Source organism: Zootoca vivipara, chromosome 2 (genome assembly GCF_963506605.1).
Source record: "Zootoca vivipara chromosome 2, rZooViv1.1, whole genome shotgun sequence".
Classification (NCBI taxonomy): Eukaryota; Metazoa; Chordata; class Lepidosauria; order Squamata; family Lacertidae; genus Zootoca; species Zootoca vivipara.
The window spans coordinates 105,493,906-105,516,593 of NC_083277.1; the positions used below are offsets into that span (position 1 = coordinate 105,493,906).

At 43.4% G+C, this 22,688-nt stretch overlaps 2 protein-coding genes across 7 annotated transcripts in view; both read left to right on the forward strand.

Annotated features, from left to right (window-relative positions):
- The first annotated feature begins 478 nt into the window (after nucleotides 1–478).
- On the forward strand, nucleotides 479–7,155 carry DNAJC22 (DnaJ heat shock protein family (Hsp40) member C22). Of its 3 annotated transcripts, XM_060271994.1 has the most exons (4): nucleotides 594–871; nucleotides 2,110–2,997; nucleotides 5,037–5,162; nucleotides 7,030–7,155. In XM_060271994.1, exons 2-4 carry the CDS (start codon nucleotides 2,176–2,178, stop codon nucleotides 7,039–7,041), a joined length of 960 nt encoding a protein of 319 aa, XP_060127977.1. In that variant the 5' UTR covers nucleotides 594–871; nucleotides 2,110–2,175; the 3' UTR covers nucleotides 7,042–7,155. The 3 variants fall into 3 exon arrangements, with proteins under 3 accessions (XP_034959790.1, XP_060127977.1, XP_034959789.1); XM_035103899.2 differs by lacking the exons at nucleotides 594–871; nucleotides 7,030–7,155 and adding an exon at nucleotides 479–582 and having other exon boundaries at nucleotides 5,037–5,676; XM_035103898.2 differs by lacking the exon at nucleotides 7,030–7,155 and having other exon boundaries at nucleotides 5,037–5,676.
- SPATS2 (spermatogenesis associated serine rich 2) overlaps nucleotides 7,031–22,688 on the forward strand; it is a 49,207-nt gene continuing 33,549 nt past the window's right edge. Inside the window, exons 1-3 of one of the 4 annotated variants that reach the window (XM_035103892.2) lie at nucleotides 7,031–7,164; nucleotides 8,877–9,014; nucleotides 19,650–19,951. In XM_035103892.2, the coding sequence (XP_034959783.1) occupies nucleotides 19,927–19,951 (25 nt within the window). In that variant the 5' untranslated portion in view covers nucleotides 7,031–7,164; nucleotides 8,877–9,014; nucleotides 19,650–19,926. Of the gene's footprint in view, nucleotides 7,165–8,876; nucleotides 9,015–9,647; nucleotides 9,859–10,044; nucleotides 10,728–19,649; nucleotides 19,952–22,688 lie in introns of those variants that run through there. The other 3 variants (XM_035103894.2, XM_035103895.2, XM_035103897.2) reach the window with 3 other exon arrangements.

Below are 22,688 nucleotides of genomic sequence, written 5' to 3' on the forward strand. Positions count from 1 at the left end.
CAGCCTTTACCAAAGTTGTCATGGAATTTGAAGACGCTCAAACTCAGGACGAAAGGGAGAAACATGCTAAGAGGAAGGCACATTTGGCAAACCTTCACCGTGATCAACTCCTGCCCAGAAACTTATGTCCCCACTGTGGAAGGACGTGTGGATCCAGAATTGGCCTCCGCGGTGATTTATGGACTCACTGTTAAAACCATGTTCATGGAAGACAATCTGACTTGGCTACAAGTGATAGCCAAAGAAGAAAGAAGCAATTGGTGCTGTGTGGATAACTCTGAAATGCAGGGATGAATTGGGAGAAGCCCAGCTCCGGCCGGCGCTGATTTCCCTCCATACTGTGACAAAGGCCTTCGACACAGCTCCTGCTGTCGGTATGCTGGGTGTGCCACTGCACTGCCCTTTGGCCACTCTTCCCCCCCCCCCTTCCCTGACAGATGTCCTGTGCCCAGTCCCCACCCCCACCCCCACCCCAGGAAAGCAAAGTCCAGCCTAGTGCAACGGAATCAAGGGCTTTCTGAGTCGACATGATAGCACTGATGAAATGGTGCCGATGTTCCCTTGCTGGGAGTGAGACGAAAGGTGTGTATTTATGATTCTGGAAACGCTGTTCCTAGGGACAAAGGACACTGCCTTAGAGTGAGTCAGGTCGTCAATTCACTTAGTTCAGTACTGTCTGCTCTGACTGGCAGTGCCTGGTCAGGATGTCTTTCCAAGCCCTGCCTGGAAATACCAAGAATTGAACCTGGAACCCTCTCCATGCCAACAATGTGTTCTGCCACTGAGCTGCAGTGATTGCATTGTCCAGATTTGCCTTGTTGATTCAGCAAGCGGCGGGGAGCCCAGAGTGGCTGGATCCAGTGTGCGGCAGGTATGGGAAGCTCTGCCAAAGGCAGCATTGCGGCTGGGGAATCCTTTATGTTGGGAAGAGTGGGGCCGTAGGGGGTAAGGATAGCCCGAGTCATTTTCGGCACCAGAGGCAAACTACAAAAATGGTGCTTTCCCCCTGTCGCCAGGGGGAAAGGGGTGAAGGAAGATCTACAACTGGAACATGGGGAGAGTGAAGATCTACATTGGGAAACAGAGAGTTGGGAATCAAGTCAGTCTTTTTAAAAAATTATTTTATTTTTACAAAGTAATAATCATAATTAAATGAGAATAAAATTGTGCACCCCACCACCGAGACCATTGCATCGTAACTATCCAACTTCCCAAAATTTCAACACCTCTTGTGATGGCTTGACCCCTTTCCGTTTTAACAGTGCAAATTCTGCCAACACCTTCCCTATCTCCTCAAAATCATTTCTCCTGTGTATCCCCCATCTTACCTTAATGGCACACATTAATTTATCATTAATACCTATATCCCACATCTCTTTTTGCCAAATCAAAGTCAGTTTTACCCGATGGTTGAAGTCAGAACCAAAGACCATCGCAGCCAGGGTGTGGGGGACTATCTGAATCACACTGGGTGGGGGCAGAGCCCAGAGGGCCATTGTTTCTTGCCAGGAAAATCATACCAGCTCTTTCTAGTTACTCTGCTGTGGGCATTCAGGAAGCTGGAAAATATATACCTGAAGGAGCGTCTCCACCCCCATTGTTCAGCCCCGACACTGAGGTCCAGCTCCGAGGGCCTTCTGGTGGTTCCCTCACTGCGAGATGTGAGGTTACAGGGAACCAGGCGGAGGGCCTACTCGGTAGTGGCTCCCGCCCTGTGGAACGCCCTCCCATCAGATGTCAAGGAAATAAACAACTATCTGACTTTTAGAAGACATCTGAAGGCATCCCTGTTTAGGGAAGTTTTTAATGTTTGATGTTTTATTGTGTTTTTAATATTCTGTTGGGAGCCGCCCAGAGTAGCTGGGGGAACTCAGCAAGATGGACGGGGTGTAAATAAGTTGTTGTTGTTGTTGTTGTTGTTGTTGTTGTTGTTGTTGTTGTTGTTGTTGTTGTTGTTGTTATATTGGACGTCTCGGGAGGAGGGAGGGGTATGTGTATTACATCAGCTGAAACATGGCCCAATTGGGCCTAATGCCTTGAAATATGCTGTGGGCGGGGTGTGGGTGTGTTCTTCATGTGCCTGCTACCTTTTGCTCTCTCCCTCCTCAGGTCGACATTGAGATGTGCTCCAGCAGCAAAGGGCACTGCCCACAGTGAAGAGGTGCCTGGCGAACGATGGCCAAGCGGCTTCTGGTGGCTATTGCCCTCTGGGCCCTGGGAGGCCCTGCTGGGCTCCATCATCTCTACCTGGGCCGGGATAACCATGCCCTATTGTGGATGCTGACTTTGGGGGGTTTTGGGATGGGGTGGCTCTGGGAGCTGTGGCTGCTGCCGGGTTGGGTGACGCAGGCCAACCGCACCTTGGAACTGCCCAGAGATGGACCTCCACCTTTCAGCCCTGTGCGCTTCCTTGGCCAAGCCTCAGTAGGCATCTACTTTGGTTTGGTGGCCCTGATGGGTCTCTCAGCCCTCCCGGGTTTTTACTTCCTGGCTCTCCCCCTGGCGGTGGGACTCGGAGTACACTTGGTGTCCGCAGTGGGTGACCAATCCTCTGATCTTCAAGCTACTTTGAAGGCGGCCTTCCTAACTGCACCAATCTTCTATGGTCGCCCTGTGGCTATCTTCCCCATCACTCTCACAACTAGTGTTACAGCCCAGCGGCACCGGTGCTATAAATCCAGCAGGGGCACCAGGGAGAAGCTTGGTGCCCGACTGTACCGACTGGGTCTAGCCTACCTTGCCTTTACTACACCTTTGGCATACTGTGTCTTCTACAACACAGCAGCCACTGCCAGCTACGTAGCTGGCACTATTAGATCCACGCTGGATTGGCTCAGTGTGTTCCCATCCCTGAGCAGTGCGCTGGAATCAGTGCTTCTCTTGCCCTACCATGCTTGGAAGATGCTGGGCTTCGGCGGTGGCTCCTTCCAGGAGTGGGAGCAAGTTTTTGCCTTCATGCACTCGGTCCAGAACGAGAGGCAGCGGATGGCATTCAAGGTACAGGGCAATACTCCTCAGCTCAGTTTTGTTTTTGTTACGGTATACTTTATAGTAGGGGACCCAGGTGGCGCTGTGGGTTAAATCACTGAGCCTAGGGCTTGCTGATCAGAAGGTTGGCGGTTCGAATCCCTGCGACGGGGTGAGCTCCCGTCGCTTGGTCCCAGCTCCTGCCAACCTAGCAGTTCGAAAGCACGTCAAAATGCAAGTAGATAAATAGGAACTGCTACAGCGGGAAGGTAAACAGCGTTTCCATGTGCTGCTCTGGTTTGCCAGAAGCAGCTTTGTCATGCTGGCCACATGACCTGGAAGCTATACACTGGCTCCCTTGGCCAATAATGCGAGATGAGCTCGCAACCCCAGAGTTGGTCACGACTGGACCTAATGGTCAGGGGTCCCTTTACCTTTACCTTTACTTTATAGTAACTGGGCTAGAGGAGCGGGATCTGGGCAACGTCCGTTTGTGGGTGACGCTGTGACCATGTGGGTTAGGGTACCGAGGGCCCCATTTCGGGAGTCTTTTCGGAACGTGGGGTTTTGCAGTGAAAGGTTTCTGCAGGACTTTTACTGACATTTGGCACCGTTTTGGAATAAATAGGGCAACGTCGGGCTTTTTTGTGATGCCGCGATCCCATGGTTTAGGATGCTGAGCTCCCCTCCTGAAGTCTCCGCGGCACACGGGTTTTGGGCCACAAAAGGCTTCTGTGGAGCTTTTGGCGATGTTTGGTGACGTTTTGGAGTGAATTGGGAGACGTCAATTTTTGGGTGACCCTGTTTAAGAAGTCACTGTGAAACACAGTTTTTTGGTTGCGAAAGTCTTCAGCGGGGCTTTTGCCGATATTTGGCTCCATTTTGGAGTGAATCGGGCAATGTTGCTTTTTTGGTCACGCTCATATTTCTAGATTCATGGTTTTTGAATCTTCAGCCAACTCAGGGATAAGGCTAGAGTTGGACTTAGCTGGTAACTAAGGCTACTTTATCCATCTTTCAAGTACAACTGGGAAACAGGAAGTTTGGGCTTTGGGAAGAGGGAATCGAAATGTCTCTATTCCCAAATTTAACGCCCTCCCCTCAAATGTCAAGGAGATAAAGAACCACATAACCTTTAGAAGACATCTGAGGGCAGCCCTGTAACAGGAAGTTTTTAATGTTTGTTCTGTATTTTGCTATGTTTTATATATGCTGTAAGCTGCCCAGAGTGGCTAGGGAAACCCAACCAGATGGGCAGGGTATAAATAATAAAATTATCATTTTTATTAAAGCTGAGGAGACCTGGGTTTAAAACCCCACTTAGACTCACAGGAAAAGTGAGCTATAAATAATATAATAGTCTTATATGTGTCTATTCAGAAACCCCATTACATTCAATGGGATGCACTCCAGGTAAGCGTGTACAGGATTGCAACCTAACAGCTCAAACCTAACTAAGTTTACTCAGAAGCAAGTTCAGTCCAGGATATTACAACCCTCTCAACACACTATAAGCAAACAGGAGCAAAAATTAAAATTAAAATAAAAAACCTCCTTAAACTCATAGAAGCAAATTCAATACAAGTCCATGGGACTTACTCCTGGGTAAGTGGGGTTAAGACTGCAACCTAAGCCCGAATCATAGAGCAGAGAATGCCAGCTTTAAGGCCAGTAAGCTGTAAAACAACAACAACAACAACAACAACAACAACAACAACAACAACAACAACAACGCTAGAAACCATAGGAAAAAGACACTCAGTCTCCTAGGTTGGATAGCTCAGCTGGATAGAGCGTGGTGCTGATAACACCAAGGTTGCAGGTTCGATCCCCATATGGGACAGCTGCATATTCCTGCATTGCAGGGGCTTGGACTAGACGATCCTCAGGGTCCCTTCCAACTCTATGATTCTATGAAGGTCATTCTGCATAGGACTCAGCTTATACAGGTCTATAAAACTAGGCATGTCCCCACTGACATCAGCCTCTACTGTGCCACTGGCTGTGAGGCCCACCAGAACATTTCCTCCACCTAACAGGCCTGAAATGTTTCCTCCTTTCCCTATTAGGTCTTAGGAATCCACGACGATGCCACACCTGAAGAAATCCACAAAAGCTACCGGGAGCTGGTGAAGCTTTGGCATCCAGATCACAATCGGCACCGGGCGGAAGAGGCGGAGAGACGCTTTATTGAGGTGCAAGCTGCCTACGAGCTCCTCACACAGATGAGGAAGCCAAAGCCGGCATGACGGACTCTGACTGCCTCCATAAAACCCTAACGTTTACGTTGCTGGGGGGAATAAAAGCATCACACCTAGAAGCCATGGTTCTCAAAAGGGCTTCTCAGCAGGCTCAGGGCAGCCCTACATTGGTCCAGAAGATGGAGGACACAAATTGTATAGTATGCCCTTCCACTTGGTCATCTGTTGACTTGGTGGTGCCAAGTCTTCCTCCTCCCTGTTTTTCCTCCCTCCCCTTCAAATTCTCTGGGTCTGTTTTCCAGAGACTTTGCAGCACTCTATGGACTGGCAGGATATCCCTTTTCTTTTTATGTTGCCTATCTTTTGACATAGGAAGAGAAGCAGTGCTTTCAAGTTTTGCTTTTCTGCCCTAGAAATATTTGTATTGAAGGGAGGATACATTTATTAAACAAACAAAATGTTTGTTAATAATATTTGGGAGGTTTTTTTGGGGGGGGCAGGAACCACTCAGGAGGTTTGAATATATATATATATATATATATATATATATATATATATATATATATATATATATATATATATATTCTTTTGTTATTGTATTTTTTTTAAGTACAGAAAAGATAGGATTGCTGTATTTCAAAAAGTGAAAATCCAGACAGAAAAGCTATTGAGCTTTCTGTAGTTTTGACCAAAGTTGCTGAGCTATTTTTAAGGGAAATCGCCAACATGGTTTGCCATTCATCTGGATTTTCCCAGACATTTCAGCAATTTCCACACCAGGACACAGTTTCCGAAGGCTGGTTCCCAGCTATGTCCAGGAAATTCCAGACGTATGGCAACCCTCAAAAGGAAGAATGGCATATACTGTAATCATTAATCCAAAACCACAGAGACTCAAAATCTAAACTCAAGAAAATAATGAGCACCGTCTCACATTATCACCAATTTTTTCATTCCAGAAGGAAATAAAATCAGACAAATTTGTTTTCATACATTTTTCTCTTGCTTGTACATAATAAGTTCGCTTGTGATTTATTCCTTTATCCCAAATACTAAAGAACTAGTCTGACCAGGGGAGATGGGGAGGCATCTTTCCCCTACAATACACTGAAATTGACATTTTTGATGCTATCTGAATAATAGTACCCATTTCTGCATCTACATTCTGAATAGTCTTCCAAGTAGTTGAAAAGTGCATTTATTGGGTTTCTTAGAATTTTGTGAGTTTGGTGGTGGGATTATTATTATTATTATTAATAATAATAATATATTATTTGTACCCCACCCATCCGGCTGGGTTTCCCCAGCCACTTTGGGCGGCTTCCAACAAGATTAAAATACATTAAAAAGTCACACATTAAAAACTTCCCTAAACAGGGCTGCCTTCAGATGTTTTCTAAATGTCAGGTAGTTGTTCATATCCTACATTCTCAATAGATCATCTCAATAGTTCATCTCCTACATTCTCAATAGATTTATACATTAGATCAACTGATTGGTTCAGATGGATATTATTTCCCCCATTTTCTACATTGCATTTTTAACATAATTCACCAGTGTGTGCTGAATGGCAATATCTTCAACTACAATACCTGTTGGTGTGTATTTATGGACCATCTGCATTGAGCAACTTCTAAATTGGTAATTATTGGTAATTATTGGATCTCCCCAGAATTATTGGATTATTGGTAATTATTGGATCTCCCCAGAAATCTACAACTGTTGCTTATAAATGTTTCTTGGACCTTTGTAAAGTAGATTGGCAGGAACATCGAGAGTTGTGGAATAGGGAATAGGGATTTTGCTATACAACCTAAACAATGGGAAATTGCTCTAGAATCTATATGGAACATTTCTCTAGATTTCAGGTTGATCCAGGAGAAAAAATACATTTTGGGTATATTGGACTCCGCAACCTCAGCACAGGAAGGCTCTGTTTAAGACATATAGATGCTGGAGGTGAAATGTTGAAAATGCCTTGCTGTGGAATATCATGGTGAGCACATCCATTATGTATTTGTTTTGGTCTGACATAGTTGTCAATGTAAATTTTATATTGCTAAAAAGTTTGATACTTTCAATGCCCATGTACTTTGAAACTATATTCCTATAAGTATAGGAGTTAACAAGAGGTCAAAAGTACATCTTATGTAAGCCCTTATGGTTGCCATACGTCTCAAAGGATATGTTATACCTCGCCACAATTGCAACATTTTTATAGTGTCAAGTGGATACCTATTTGGACACTTGTATTGACTTGTATGTTTTATTTTAGATTGGAAATATTCTCAGTGCACATTGTTTACTGTCATTATTAACCTTTCTCTGTCCTTTTCCGTGTTAAATTTGACACTTAAAAAACAAATAATGAAAACATTTTTTCCGTCTATAAGACGCCCCCATGTATATGACACTCCCTGTTTGGGGGGACTCAGATTTAAGAAAATGGGGGAAGCCGCTATCCGTGTTTAAGACGCGGCCATAATTTTCGACATTATTTTTTAGGAACAAAACCTAGTCTTATACACGGAAAAATACGGTACAACATTTCCAAAAGATTTGCAGATAGTCTGCATTTTATTAAAAACTCATGCAAGTTACAATATCTACAACAGGAGGAAAAAACAGGTTGAGGCGAGCCAAGACCTTTAACAATTTTCAAGTGGTCCATGTGGGACCCCAAATTGTGAATTGTGAATTGTGGTGTTGTTCCTCAAGCACAGCTGCCTTTCCTGGGAGATGCAGATAGGGGTTTGTTGATTTGAAAAGCCTGCAAGCCTAGCTGATCCCAGCAGGTGCCGCTGCCGAGCTGCTGAAAAGCAGGAATGAATGGGGCTGGGAAGTCCCTGGGAAAAGAAAAATGATCCTATGACTTCGCACAAAGAAAATATGTGTGGGGTTTGTCTATATTTCAGAAAAAGCAACAGCATGATAACAAGCTGCGGGCACAAATGAAAATAGACTTTGTGCTCAAATCCACAACGGGTCATGTTGGTAACATTGGGTTCCGAAGGAGAATTCCAAATTCTTATTCTGAATTCGAATAATGCCTCACCAAAGCTCAGTCGTGGAACTTGTTGCAATGCCCCAGCTTCGCCTTGGGAATCTGAAGAGATCTGCTCAACAAAGACTCTGAGTCAGGCCCGGCTCTAGGTAGACCCCCGGTGGTGCAGGGCACCATGGCGCCGGCCTGCCAGAAAGGCGCCGCGAGCTGCGCCCGCCCGCTGACCGGCCGATCCGCCGGTCCGCCGCGCAGCTGCGCCCACCGCGCTGGGAAACGGGGCGGGAGGGCGCCGGAGAGATCCGGCGCACCACAGCGGCAGGGGCGTTTAAGACGGCCCTGCTCTGAGTATCATGTGCAGAGGGTCACACCTAAATAACTAAATAACCAATAAATAACCTATCCTATCGGCTTGTAGGTTTTGCGAGGAGAGGCGCTGAACTGGACTTTTCAAAGAGGGTGACGCTAGCAGTAGGTGGAGCATGTTGCCGTATAGTTGCTAATAAATCGCTAAGAGTTTTGGTTGCTGAACAGAAATAATAGTAATAATAGTAATAATAATAATAATTCTATTGTTTATGGGTTTTCCCCGCCGTTCTGGGCGGTTTCCAGCAAAATATAGAGAATAATAAAATGTCAGATGTAAAAACTTCCCTTCAGATGTTTCCTAAAAGTTGTGTCATTCTTTTTCTCCCTGACATCTACAGGGAGGGTGCCACTACCGAGAAGGCCTGGTTCCCTGTAACCTCGCTTCTCGCAGTGAGTGAACCGCCAGAAGGCCCTTGGAAGTGGATCTCAGTGTCCGGGCTGAATTGCCACTTTTCTCCTATAGGAGAGCTCCCAAGGTAGTGTGTGAACATTTATTTATTTATTATTAAATTTACTGTTTTACAATTTAAGAGTATTCATTTAAACAACCTTAAAATATCAATGACTTCCCTTTCTTCTCTTTCCATGGTTCATTTTGCATAACATAAATCCCTGCATATTTTTTATAAACCAAACCATTCAATATTCCATTATTACTTCCATCAAAATTTATTTATGTTTAAGCCCGACAGGCAGAAATTCCAACTTTTTAGCACAGAAATGCAGAATCGGTGATGGAAGCGTCACCTGTTGGATTTCTACCTGTCACGCTGCTGCGAGATGGCAAATCCACGTCTCCATTCGCGCAGGCGGAAGGAAGAAAAGAAAGGGTTAAACGAGAGAAAGCGTTGTTTCCTAGGCGTTGCGGTATTGGGCAACCCGCGGCATCTCCGCCACGTTTCCCGTGCTCGGATTGGCTTTTTGAGCCCCGCGGCTTCCCCGATTGGCTCAAGGACCGTCACGGTTCGGGAGAAGAGTAGCCCACCCCCTTTCACCTGATTGGCCGTCCCTTAACGAACAAGACCGATTGGGCGGGAGGGGAGGCGGAGCTTCAGCGGCTCCGTCGCTCTCAGAACTCCGTCGCGCGTGAGGGTGGAGAGGCGGGCGGAGTGGGCGAGAGAGAGACGGGAGGGCTCCGCCTTTCCCTCGCTCCCATTGGCCGGCGTCCGTGCTTAAGCATTGGCTGAAGGGAGGAGAGGCTCCCGCGGCCCCATTGGCTGCGGGGGCTCGCGCACCGTTCTCTGCTCGCTCCCGTTCTCTGTCTCTTCGCTGGTGGGCGGGGCTCGCTTTCCCGGTGTTTGGCGGCGGCGGCGGCCTGAGGTAAAGGGGGCGGGTGGGCAGGAGACGGGGGGGCGGCGGTTGTGGAGACGGGGGCTGGGTCGTCGTCGGGGTAGGACGGGGCTCCCGGGTGCTGCTGCTTAATGGGGTCGATGGAGGGAAAGGGGAGGCAGGGCTGAGGCGAGCGAATGGGCCGTTTCGCGAAAGGAAGGGGTGGGCTTCAAGGCAGGCCGTCGAGGGGGCGGTGGAGCGGAGCTGGCTTGTGGGGGAGCGAAGGGCCTGCGCGGACGGTGAGGGCCTCTTTCCCGCAAAGCAGGGCGACCTGTGGAAGGACCGCGAGAGTGCCTCTGAGCATGTCCAGAGTGCGTTTCCCTATGGTAGTGAAAGATTACTGCGGGGAGGACCCCCAGCCCAGCCCCGTCCCACAAACCCGCACACGTATTGGGGATTTGGCTTCCAGGCCGGAAGGGGGTTGTTCCCAGACAGACTGGAGCCTAGCCTTGGTACTAGGGCTTCCATACGTCCGGATTTTCCCGGGAGTTCAAAGGCAGAATTGACGGCCGGGTTTCCTAAAAACAACAACAACAACCCAACCACTGCAACTTCCTTTTAAAAAAATCAACAATTTTGGGGGTTCCTTTAAAAAGCTCTACAATTTCTGTTGTTTCCTTAAAAAACAGAACCAACAGTTTGGGGGTCTTCCTAAAAGCTCAACAACTTTCAGGATGTCCTGGTTTTTACTTTTGGAAATAGTACCCTACTTGGTACCACCCCGAAACAACGAAGCATTGGAATGATGGAGGCGGCGGGCAGCAGAGTGTGAAAAATAGGGACGCGAATGAGAGGAAGCTGTTCCCAAAGGGTATGAGCAGCTTGCAGTAGTCGCTGGTTTTGCTCTCTGCTGCTGCAAGGTTTGGATCTGACCAGCAACCATTTGGGTGGTTATTGGTTTTGGGTTGTGTGTGTGTGTTTTTTTAAGAACAGTCTCCTGAACAGAAGAGCAGCAGTAACCTTTCTCTTGAAGCGGCAGCACGGAGAAAACAAAAGCTAAGAACTTTATAGCTTGAGTGTAGGTGGGAACGGGCCCATGCATAAGGGAAAGAGCTTGGGGAGGGGAAGGGGAGACAGCTTGTGGGGGACAGGAAACTTAGGCTGAGTGAAGTTGAACAAAAAGTAGGGTTTTCCTAAGAATGGAGAGAGCCTTGTTTGATTAGTTTGTACAATAGTGACTAATCATTTGCTGCTTTTGTTTGCCTACCATGTACTGTATGCAATTCATAATAAGCTATGCTGCAAGACTTCAGATTCAGTTGTATGTATGTATTTTTTCAGAAAGCTGCTTTGCAAGCCTACAGTTCTGATAAGTACAGTAGTTAAGCATTATGCAGGGAATTTGCTGTGTTGTAGGGCTGACCCGGAAGCTGTACGCCGGCTCCCTCGGCCAATAACGCGAGATGAGCGCCGCAACCCCAGAGTCGGTCACGACTGGACCTACCGGTAATGGTCAGGGGTCCCTTTACCTTTAGGGCTGCCATATGTCTGGATTTTCCCTACATTACCGGGATTTCAAAGGCAGAATTGACATCAGGGGGAATTTCTTAAAGGTGGCGCTTTGTCCTGGATCATAGGCAAGTCAATTGAAAAATCATAGTTTTGGGGAGGGAGCTCAAATCCAGGGTGTCCTGGTTTTTGCTTTTGAAAATATGGCAACCCTACTGTGCTGGGACCTGAGTTTGAATAGCAGCCTAGTTGCAATCAGGTGGCTTTTGAGGAGTCGGTCTAAAATTTTGGTTACCTACCTCGTAGGGCAATTGTTAGACAATTGTTCTAATTGTGTTTGTGTTCCATTGATTTCAGTGGCGTAAAGTAGTTGGCATAAAGGTAAAGGGACCCCTGACCATCAGGTCCAGTCGCGGACGACACTGGGATTGCGGTGCTCATCTCGCTTTACTGGCTGAGGGAGCCGCCGTACAGCTTCTGGGTCTTGTAGCCAGCATAACTAAGCCGCTTCTGGCGAACCAGAGCAGCGCATGGAAACGCCGTTTACCTTCCTGCCGGAGCAGTACCTATTTATCTACTTGCACTTTGTGCTTTCAAACTACTAGGTTGGCAGGAGCTGGGACTGAGCAACGGGAGCTCACCCCGTCACGGGGATTCGAACCGCTTGACCTTCTGATCGGCAAGCCCCAAGCTCAGTGGTTTAACCCACAGCACCACCCTTGTCCCATGCATGCCTACAATTCTCACATGCAATCTGACACTCCATTGTAGGGATCTTCTGACATTGAGCCCTGGATGCATTCCAGAATTTGTTACCCCAAGAATTACAGTAACACAAACCACCAAAATAAATCAAGAATAAGCTCTATTTACTTATTGATAAGTAACTGTAAGGAGCAGGGAAAGGAAGTGACCATATATTGGTTTAACACTTCCAGAAGGAGTCTGGTTCTCTTTCATTTACTGTACTATTAATGTTATAAATGATAAGGGAGGAACAGCAGAGAATTATATTGGAAAGAGGCAATGAATTTAGCAGATGCTCTCTCTTGCAGCTGAGCTTGTTTGGAACATATGAGCATGGCGTTCTGTAATGAGTTCTCCCTTGAGGCCTCTCCAGGCTAGAACTGAAACTTCTTTCTGAGGTATAAGCTGTCATGGCAAAAGCTGAATGTTTTCAGGGGTGCTTCATATGAAGGGGAGGGACTTCTGTCCTCTAGCAACCCACTTGCTTTCTATATTGGGCACAGAAGAGGGACAGAGCACTCCATCTCTCTTGCAGCCCACACACTCACCTGCATGCAGTTCTTCGTTGCCTGTGCGTATTAGGCTTGTACTTTAAATACAAGGCTGTGATGAATCTCAAATTCTAAAGTGCAAGTTAAAGTAGAAACCAATGAATAGTTATACTTCTTGAATTGTTCAGTGTGGTTTTAATACAAAGGCTTGTATTACCTTGCATTTACCTTGCTTAGAAAGACATGGGGTAAACATATTTGTTCTCTAGGGCATTTCCTATTTGTGTAATACACCTAGTACAGTATATTGCGAACTGTGTGTGTTTGTGAGAATACCTGTAAGTTACAAATTATGCCCCTTGCAAAGATTCATGTATGTGATCAACAAGATTAAAATAGCTTGATAAGGGACTATTGTACTCAAAAGCCAATTAGCCAGCTGCTGCTGCTGCTGCATAATATACGGTAGATGTTGTTCAAATGTGGAGTGGAAGAAGATCTCCCTTTGCTTGAAATCACAAAATGAAAAAAGATTCTTACAGGTAATAGACCTCTGCTGTAGAACAGCATTTCTCAGCCTGTTGGTTGTGAAGCATGTGCAAGTGGGTCATGGGCTTTATAAGCAAACCCAAAATAATTATTGCATTTAATTTACAATTAAGTCTTTAATGAATTGTTGCCCATATGTAGCAGCAGAGCACCCTTCTTTGCCCATGCACCAACTCCTGTCAGCAGGCACTCCCACCCAGCTGGAGAGACTTTATAACTCCTCGGTGTGGCCACAGCTCCATCCCCTGCAACCCTTTCCTTGTCAGAGGGCTCTGAGAAGGAGATGCAGGGCGGGTCTTTGAAAGGCTGGTGCAGGAGAGGAGAAAAGATGCCAGGGGTTGTTGGGTGTGTGTGTGTGTGATGGTGTAGTCTCTCAGCCCACCTGAGCTGGAGGAGTTATGTTTTTGTCCATCAGACAAACTTTTGCAGAATGAACTGCCAGTTTTCTTGCTGTACTGGTCATTGGAATAAAAAACCCCACAGTACACCATTGTTACTATTATTATTTTACATTTTACAAGTGTAGGCAAAAAAGCTTGAAAATAAATACCTGTTTAGGATTGCAGTCCATGAGTGTATGGGCCTCTATACAGTACACTTCCCTGTGAGTAATTCCAGTTGAACTCAAGGGAACCTACTTCTGAGTAGATACTAGTATAGGATTGCACTGCAAAACTGCCATCCTAAAGACATAGCACAGTCCTAACCATGTCAGCTCAGAATTAAGCCCTGTTCAATACAGTGGCATTTTTAGATAAATGCAGTCAGGTTCCCATCCTTACTGAGAAATACATCTCACTGAAAACAGTGTGAGCTACACCTTCTAACTGAACATAATATGTAGGATTATGCTGCAGGTCTGCAATCCTATGCACAGTTAACTGGAAATAAGTCCCATTTAATCCACTTTGACATAAAATCAAGCTCAAGGTGGTGCTTAAATATTCCAATGCAATTGATTTGTGGATTGCACCATTTAAGTGTGTCCCCAGGATTGAATAACTAGGGTTACTATACCACTAAGCATAGTTGTTGAGCAGATTAAAAGCTTTTGATCTGATTTTACTGGTTTTATTGGAAAAGAGCTTGGTACTTTTAAATCGTTCTCATTGATTGATTATATTCATTGCATATACAGTACAAAACTGAATAAGTATAATTATTATAAATATTTTAGCAAATTCTACATTAATGGGTGTGTAAGTAAATTTTTGCTTGGATACCTCATATAATGGTTATAAAATAGGCAAAACTAATTATTGCAAAAGACCCAAGGTTCAAAATTCTTGTAACAATAAATCAATGGATCACCATATCAAGTAAATCTGTATTTGTGGGTTGCCATACCAAAAAGGTTGGGAACCACTGCTCTCTACTGAAGAGTGTGTATTGTGATGTTAAGAGTCCTGCTAGTAGATTTAGTGTAAAATGTAGGCAGAACAATTGACCTGACCAGGCAACTGCATAAATGAACTTGCCACGGAATGCTTTAGAATGATTTCAGATTTGTTTGTAATTACTCTTCAGTAGAAACCTAAAACTATTGTCCTACAAGTCTTACCTTACTTTATTTTATCAACACTTCACTTTCCTTCTCACAAAGACAGTTCCACTGAATGCTTCAGACAAATCGGCATGGATGATAGTGTAGCAAACTTTTCAGATGATCAAATAGGTGGTATAAGTTAAATGTAAACACAGTTCAGAGGACAGTGCAATAGTTCTGCTCAGTTATTTGTTTACGGATGGGAAGGGAGATAATCACATTTTTTAAAAGTCTGTCTTTTCTAACTTATTAATAAAATAAATTCATTGAGTGGACCTTATTTTTCTGGAGTGTGAAGAAAAGACCCACACTTCTCCACTTCTTTTTTTCATTCTGTGTAGCTTTTTATACTTGTTTTACACTCATTTGAAGAGTTAGTTGAAAGCGGCTCACATAAGACTTGCTGTATCTGCACATGCTTGGAACCGGACCTCCTTATTTCAGCAATAGAATTGTCTTTTATCTTCCATACTTCAACTAAGCTATTTCATCTGATAGTGAAGGCCAGTATTTTCTTTCATTAATGTTAGGTCAGAGTTGTGAATTGCCACTCACCCAGTTGCATGTGGCAAGAAATAATTACTTCCAGATGACCAAATGTCATTCCTTTTCTTTTTGGGGCCAAATTCAACTTAAAATAGATGCTTACAAAACTGTCTAGCTAGTAAGCAAATGTCATTATAGTTTTGGTTTGTTTTTAAAATAAAAGCACATAGACCCATCTTTCAGTTATAATTAGCATACTATATGGCTGACAACCTTTGGTATCTGGCCACATTCAGAAGTGCTTTTAGGTATTCTTCGTGCTGCTTCTAAATTTTGTGCTCCATGAGCTCTTAAGTGTATCGTTGTGCAATCAGAAACACGTTCCTTCAAATGCCATTTTGGTGTGTTTGGCTCAAAGGTAAAATATTTTTCATCTGTTTCTTTGTCTTAGCTTAGCTGCTGTAGATTTAGATTTGTTCTTTTCCAGGTTCTGTTTCTTTCAGATTTAAATACATTATTTTCTGACATTTTAAGTGTGCCTATTTCACAACTGTCTAAGATAGTCTTGCATAAATATAACAAATGTACCCAATATTGCTCTTACATTTCACACTTTGGTAAAGTGCACTTCTACATTTTAAATCTGAGATTTATGACTTAAACTGAGGCTTTTTTTGAGTTTGAGGAAGATTGATGGGATCCACAAATGTGCTTGCTAGTGGTGACCATATCTTTTTATCAAGTGAGGACAGCGTGGACAAAGTCTGGGGGTTAATCCCTAGAGTTGTGTTGAGCTTCTGAGGCACTCGGAAAGCAGTATTCTTTATTTACCATTGGCCTAAATTTTCTAGCTTCTTTCTGAAAATTGTTAACTCTACACTTGAAGTCTCTTTCAAGGGAAAGCAGGATAAAACTGTTTTCAATAAATAAAATAAACTTATTTCCTGTTTCACCACAAGACAGAGCAATTATATTTCACAGGATTAGTTAAAATATCTGGCTGCCATCTTCTTGTATGAATACAGTAATACCTCTGGTTACGAATGCGATCCGTTCCGGATCGCAGTTCGTAACCCGAAAAGTTCGTAACCCGAACGCTGCGCAAAGCGCCATTTTGCGCATGCGCAGACCGCGCGCGCCGCTTCTGCGCACGCACGTGCAGCGAAAACACTTCCGGGTTTGCGCAGTTCGTAACCCGAACTGTTCGCAAACCGAGGTGTTCGTAACCCGAGGTACGACTGTATATACACACAGATTTAGAGCCATGACACAGCTGATAGTGTATGTAGAACATAACCATTGTGGCTAGTAGACATTGGTAGCCTTATCCTTTATGATCTGTCTAATGTTCTTTTAAAGCCATCTAATTTGGTGGAGGGTCACTACATTTTGTGTGAGTGAATTCCATAGTTTAGCCGTGAGCTGTGTGACGGACTTCACTTTGCAAAATCATTTATAAAGCTTTTTCCTCAAAGACTTCGTTGTCTATTTTTGTGGATGTGTTTTCATTAAAGAGTACAGCAGAGTAAAATCCTCCATAGCCATAAAGTATGAAACCATGCTTATCCATAGACATGGTAGATGTAAACTGCACGCTATCGTAAACTGACGCAAGGACCAATTTGATAGAAATGCTTAGTCTTGCTCTAAGACCTGTTGATTTCAGTTAGGAGTTAAGCTCATTCTTACATTTTTCTCATGAAATCAGTTGGACTAAAAAGCACTTTGCTATGGTCGGACCAGGCTCCAAAATTAGGAAGTGTTTTGCATGTGAAGTTCTGCGTAGTTTGGGCTGGATGTAGTCTTCCTGTTTGACAGAAATAGCTGTATAGTTACAGTCAAATAATCTGCAAAGAGCCCCCGATGAGTGTTAAAACAGGCATTTGCTTCACAGGATATTAGCTACAGCCCTGTCTCTCCAAGTGCGATAATACACTGTATGTAAGGGTCTGCTGATAATCAGGAAGTCCCTGCACTGTGTACCTGTTTAAAATAAGTGTAGCAGTACTGTATGTCCAAAAGTGAGTGTGGCCACACCATACACTTGCTCGCACAGACAGGCTGGGCTGAACTGTATAGATCAGCTGAGGAGGATGCTTATTGCCCCCTGCCTTCTCATTAAGTGATCAATCTGGTGATGAGGGAGGGGCAGCTTGCATCCCCATGAGGCACTGGTCTGAGCAGAGAGGTTTAAACTTTACCACCACCACAGTGCTGTGCATACTTTTTTTCTTTGATGCCACTGCCAAAATTGGTGGGGTCAGAACATTTTTTCACTAGGCTAGATCAGGTCTCGAGGCCCAGTTTAACCACTCCTGATTCATATCGTAATTCTTAGACTTTGTTTACATTTATCCCTTGCCTCCCCTTTTCTCCTATGCTTCTTAGTATTTCCCACTGTTGATATTTGAATTGTAAGGTTGTTCGTAGTGGGGTTCTGCCTCTCTTTTTTGACTTTGAAGCTTTGTGAAGCATCAAAACTATAGCTAGCATTGTATTACTGGTAAATAATAAAACCCATTACTGTATATGGAAGAAGATCTATAGGAATTGAAGCTCACAACCACTTAGAATATAGTTGGGTGCTTCTTGTTAGAGCTCAGATACAACTCTACTTAGTTCAAACTGGCTTGTTGGAATTATTCATGCTGTGCAGAAGATTTAGATTTGCATGTTGCCATTTGGCCTATTTCCAAAATGTTGGCTTGAAATGTGGCTTCTGAACATAGAAAACCGAGAGCATGGTTGGCTTCTGGCAGGATTAACAGTTGTCTGACTGCTAAGAGAGTGGCTGTGTGAAGCATCCCTTGCTTGCTACTTTGTTCCAGGCACGTGCATACTTGTAGCAATTAACATTCCTTCAGTAGCACCTTAAAGACCAACTAAGTTTTTATTTTGGTACCGGTATAAGCTTTCGTGTGCATGCACACTTTGTCAGATAGGATGAAGATATCTGACGAAGTGTGCATGCACACGAAAGCTTATACCAAAATAAAAACTTAGTTGGTCTTTAAGGTGCTACTGAAGGAATTTTTTTATTTTGTTTCGACTCACACCAACACGGCTACCTACCAGCAATTAACATGTCATGTTAGGAAAAAATACTATGCTTATATGTTCCCTTTAAAGCACAGCTTGCTCTATGATAAAAGTGTAACTAAAAAGTTAATCACTTGTGGCTGCAATCCTCTGGTTCAATTTCTGCATGTAGAGGATACTTGTGACTTGTGAGGCAAGCCACCATTTAGATTTCAATTGTTGGATCATCTGGTGATCTGCAGTAGTTGGGTGCATGTTTCTCTTGCACCTGTATAATTGGCTTCTTTGGATTGAAGCTTAATACGTTCATGTGGTACGCAGGACAGAGCTGTTGGTTAGTGGGGAAATGTATCACAACTGTCTCAGTTGTCTTCTGCTCTTCTTTAAGAATGAGTATAAATAGTGAGAAACTGGTAAATAGTGATGAGAACCAGGGTTAGCAATTCTGTAATATATATTTGTGTGTAAAAAGCTCAGTCATGATACATTAGTGAAAGTTCATATTTAAGCCTACCCAGTACAGTCCTGCATTGGAGGGTATCAATAAAAGCACCTTTTGACTACTATTCATGTTTATCAGTCCTAAATATGATTTCCTTGTGTGTGTGTGTGTCTGTCTGTCTGTCTGTCTGTGTGCCCCCCCCATTTGAAAAAATCAAGTTCTTCTAGAATACAGACAGATGTTCTTGGATTCCAACTCCGATCTTCCATGGCCATTAGCCATGCTGACTGGGGCCAATAGAATTTGGAGTCCAACAACACTTCGAGCCTCAGTTTCCCATTCTTAGTGAACTGTACCAGTTTTCACCCACAAAGTTTTGTATTATCAGTGTAGGTAGGCACTATTGCTTTCCAGTTCACATGATGCCATGCATGACAAAGTTAATTACTGGTTCTGGTAGTTACATTAACTTAAGATGACAACTGCAAAGGGGCATTTTTCTAGACATCTTATATCAAAGGACATCTAGATGGATTATTATTATTTTGCAATATGAAGTATTTACAATTAGGAGAAAAATGAGCAGCTGCTACTTCAATACTATTACATACTACTACTCTGTTGCACTGTGTTACTGAACCTTTAGAGAATGCACAATTTCAGGGCTTTTCTCCCATTCTTTTAAGTCTAACCCTTAGAAAATAACATTTTTAAAATACTAAAAACTTGAAGTGCTGCTTCTGCTAATGAATTCTGAACAATCCTGATGTCTTTATAGTTTCAAAGTTTGTTTTACCAGAATGCAATAACTGCAGTTCTGGAACTGCAAGCTTCTTTCAAATGCAGGGCAAAGTCTACCTGAAACTTTACCGGGTATCTCGTTGGCTTTTTGTTGACTCCTTGTTCTGCAGTTCACTTTAAGCAACATGAATTGAATTCAGGTTAAAAAAAACAACTATTGAAGAATGCATTTACAGACCACAATATGTCTGCCAGACTAATAAATCAAACTCTTGTATGTTTGCTTTTTCAGAATCTGAAAAACAGCAATATGAACTGCTGTGCTTGTGCTTCTTGACAGAAGGTGATGCTAAGAGGAAAAATATACAGTGATCAACAGGTTGTCCAAGAAGGTTTTTGACAACTCATCGGTTGCCTTGGAAGCTGGAGGTTTGCTGTCCCCAAGCAGATATTTGCCATTTCCTGCCTTGATGCAAAGCAGCACTTGAATTAAACCTGCCACTCTCTGTTCTTTGAGGAAACAGATTCTTATTGCTGTGTAATTGAACACTAAATACAGGGAACCTATTATGTCTAAGAAGCAAAACCAAAAAGGTAAGATTTAAGATACTAGATGGGCATATATAGTAAGGAGTGTTGTGTTACAGGCAAATGTCAAGTATGAAATTTTGTTCCTGCCGTTTTAGTCCACAGTAGAAGATAATTGCTCTAGATCGGCTATTCTCGAGCTGCCTCCCTAAGTAAGAAAACACTCAATGTCTTCCAAAATATGAAATGAATCCTAATAATGTGTTCCTTCACATCCGTTCCCTTCTCGACCCAAAGGAAGACAACCTAGCAGCCTTTTGGGTTCCTGGTGTTGGAAATCAAGCAAACAAGGAGAAAACAGGGTCGCTTCATGGTTCTCTGTACTAACAATGAGCAAGGTGTAAGGAGGCAAATGGTCTCCTATGGCAATGGGTTGATATTCTGCCCCTTGACCCATTTGAGAGACACACACATTTCTGATCTGTCGAGGAAAAGCTGGTGTCTTTTCTAGGATCTTCCTCTCCCTTCCCAGGGAGTCTTATGTGACTCTGAGAACCACTGGTACAAGGATCATACGTCTTTTTCAAATCTGGTGTCATTTGTGGCAGCTTATGTCACAGAGGATTAACAGTTTGTGTGAAGGAGACTTTCACATTGTTTAATGTGCAAAGTCTTGAGTCCTTGAATACATGGGTCTTTTAGGGCAGAACTAGATGTGGCTCCTCCTGAAAATGGTAACTGCCTACCAACTAGCGTCCCACTTCCCACGGTGACATCCAGCAAAACTTTACTGTGTTCTGATGTCACAGTGTTGTGCATTTCTCTGAACTCCCCTAGCAGCAGCAGCAAATAATATAAAGTAGCAAAACACATCATTACATGATATTGGGAGACAGGTAAGTTTTACTACCTGTTATAAAGGGGGAGAGTTAACAAAACCTCGGGTTTCTGTCAACAGCTGTAGATTTCTTGCCAGTTCTTTGTGGCTTGGGGTTGTGCTTTTCCTGTATGTGTCAGGTTTTATTTATTAAAAGCTTTGTATGGCACAGTTTGATCTAAAAGATCTGGGATAGCTAACAGTCCAATAGCAATAAGACTAATAATACAAAGTAACAGAGCAAATATTTTAAAATGGACAGAGCACAACAGGAAACAACTAAGTAAATTCAGCAGCAGGAAACAATGGAAACAGAAAACAAAAGTGCTAAACTTTGAGTTCCAAGGTTCTCTTAAGAAAAGCACTGCCTTTGGCATGGATATCAGCAGAAATTCCATCAGATGGAAAGCTCTTCTGCTGGAAAGTAGCACAGATACGGTGCCACTGTCAATAAGGCTTTGTCTTTGGTAGCTCTCCATCATTCACGATTTCAGATGGCCCTGCAGCAGGTATTCTGAGAAAGACATCAGCCATTATTAAGATGCCAGTAGGCTCCCCTGAAACAACATTACTTGGAACTTATGCCTTTATTTGTAACTTAGCCCTTTGGGGCTGACCTCTTCCATGACAATTTCTGCATGGAACACTACACTGATGTACATGTCTTGTAGTCTTTTTCACCATTGAACACAATTTGTGAGCAACATGGCACAACTTTGACATGGCTAGTTCTGAATTTAAACCTTAATTCTGCTAGTATTGATCTGCAACCCGTTTTCAAGTTCCTGATCTTTATTGGTTGACTTCAATTTTTATGATTGCTTGGAATATTAAGAAAAAGTTGCTGACAAAAGAACTCTCCTGCATTTGCAACAAGCCTAGTGTGCAGCACAATGAGGCCTGCCTGTTGCTGTAACCCCACCACAAACACACGACCCAAATTGGAGAAATGCTTGCAACCTCATGCAGTATTTACATTCTATACACACTGTTACCATCAACAATGGAATACTGGTAAAAGTCTGTTTCAGCACCAGGTATTTTTCAAGTTCATATAAAGCCAGTTTCTAGTTGCTTGAGTATTTGTTAGATTCCAGCTTGAGTTGTTGCTGAGCATGAATCCCCAACTTTAGTGTAATTCAAATTGCTTGCAAATTTATATTTCACTGCTCAGTATCTCGCTGTATAACACACCTAACCAATTCAAATTTAAATATCTCCTAATAGGTTCTTATGGCAATCTCAAACTGTCAGAACACTTCCCCTTTCACTTCACCAGCCCAAGAAATGAGTAAGCACAGCTTCAAACTTCTTAGTTTATATCACTCCCCTAACAAGACAATACCAGTTTTTTTTAATAACTATTATTTCAGTTGAAAACACACTGCATTCAGCTGACTATTCTCATTATAAATCAAACTTCACATTTAAACAACTAGGTGTTAATGTTTGCAATGCAAAAATCCAAAACACTCCAAGTTGAGAAAGTAGAATAGTGATGGTGGTGGGGTCTTCTCTCTCTCTCTCTCTCTCTCTCTCTCTCTCTTTCTCTCTCTCTTTTAAAAGATGTGTGTACTTCAGGTGTATGAATGTGCTCCTAAAATGTTAATGGAACCTCAAGCATTTTGTTCTAACCTTGCTCTTGTGTTCACTGATCAGTAATTCTTCAAGGTCTACTTGTTTGCCCTACATACAAATAATCTGACATGTAGTCTCTTGAAATAAAAATCTTTCCATCTCTGGGATTTGTTTGTTGTTTTTAACTGTAAGGATTGTGCACAAGAACACTTTCCACACTTAATACTGCCCACTTGTAATAGAGGGTATCAACTATATTGGAATGAGCTATTTTGTCTTTTTTATTTAATAATTGGTGATGTAACAGGTGAATCCTGGAATATCTCTTACCAGTTGCCAGTGTTCAAA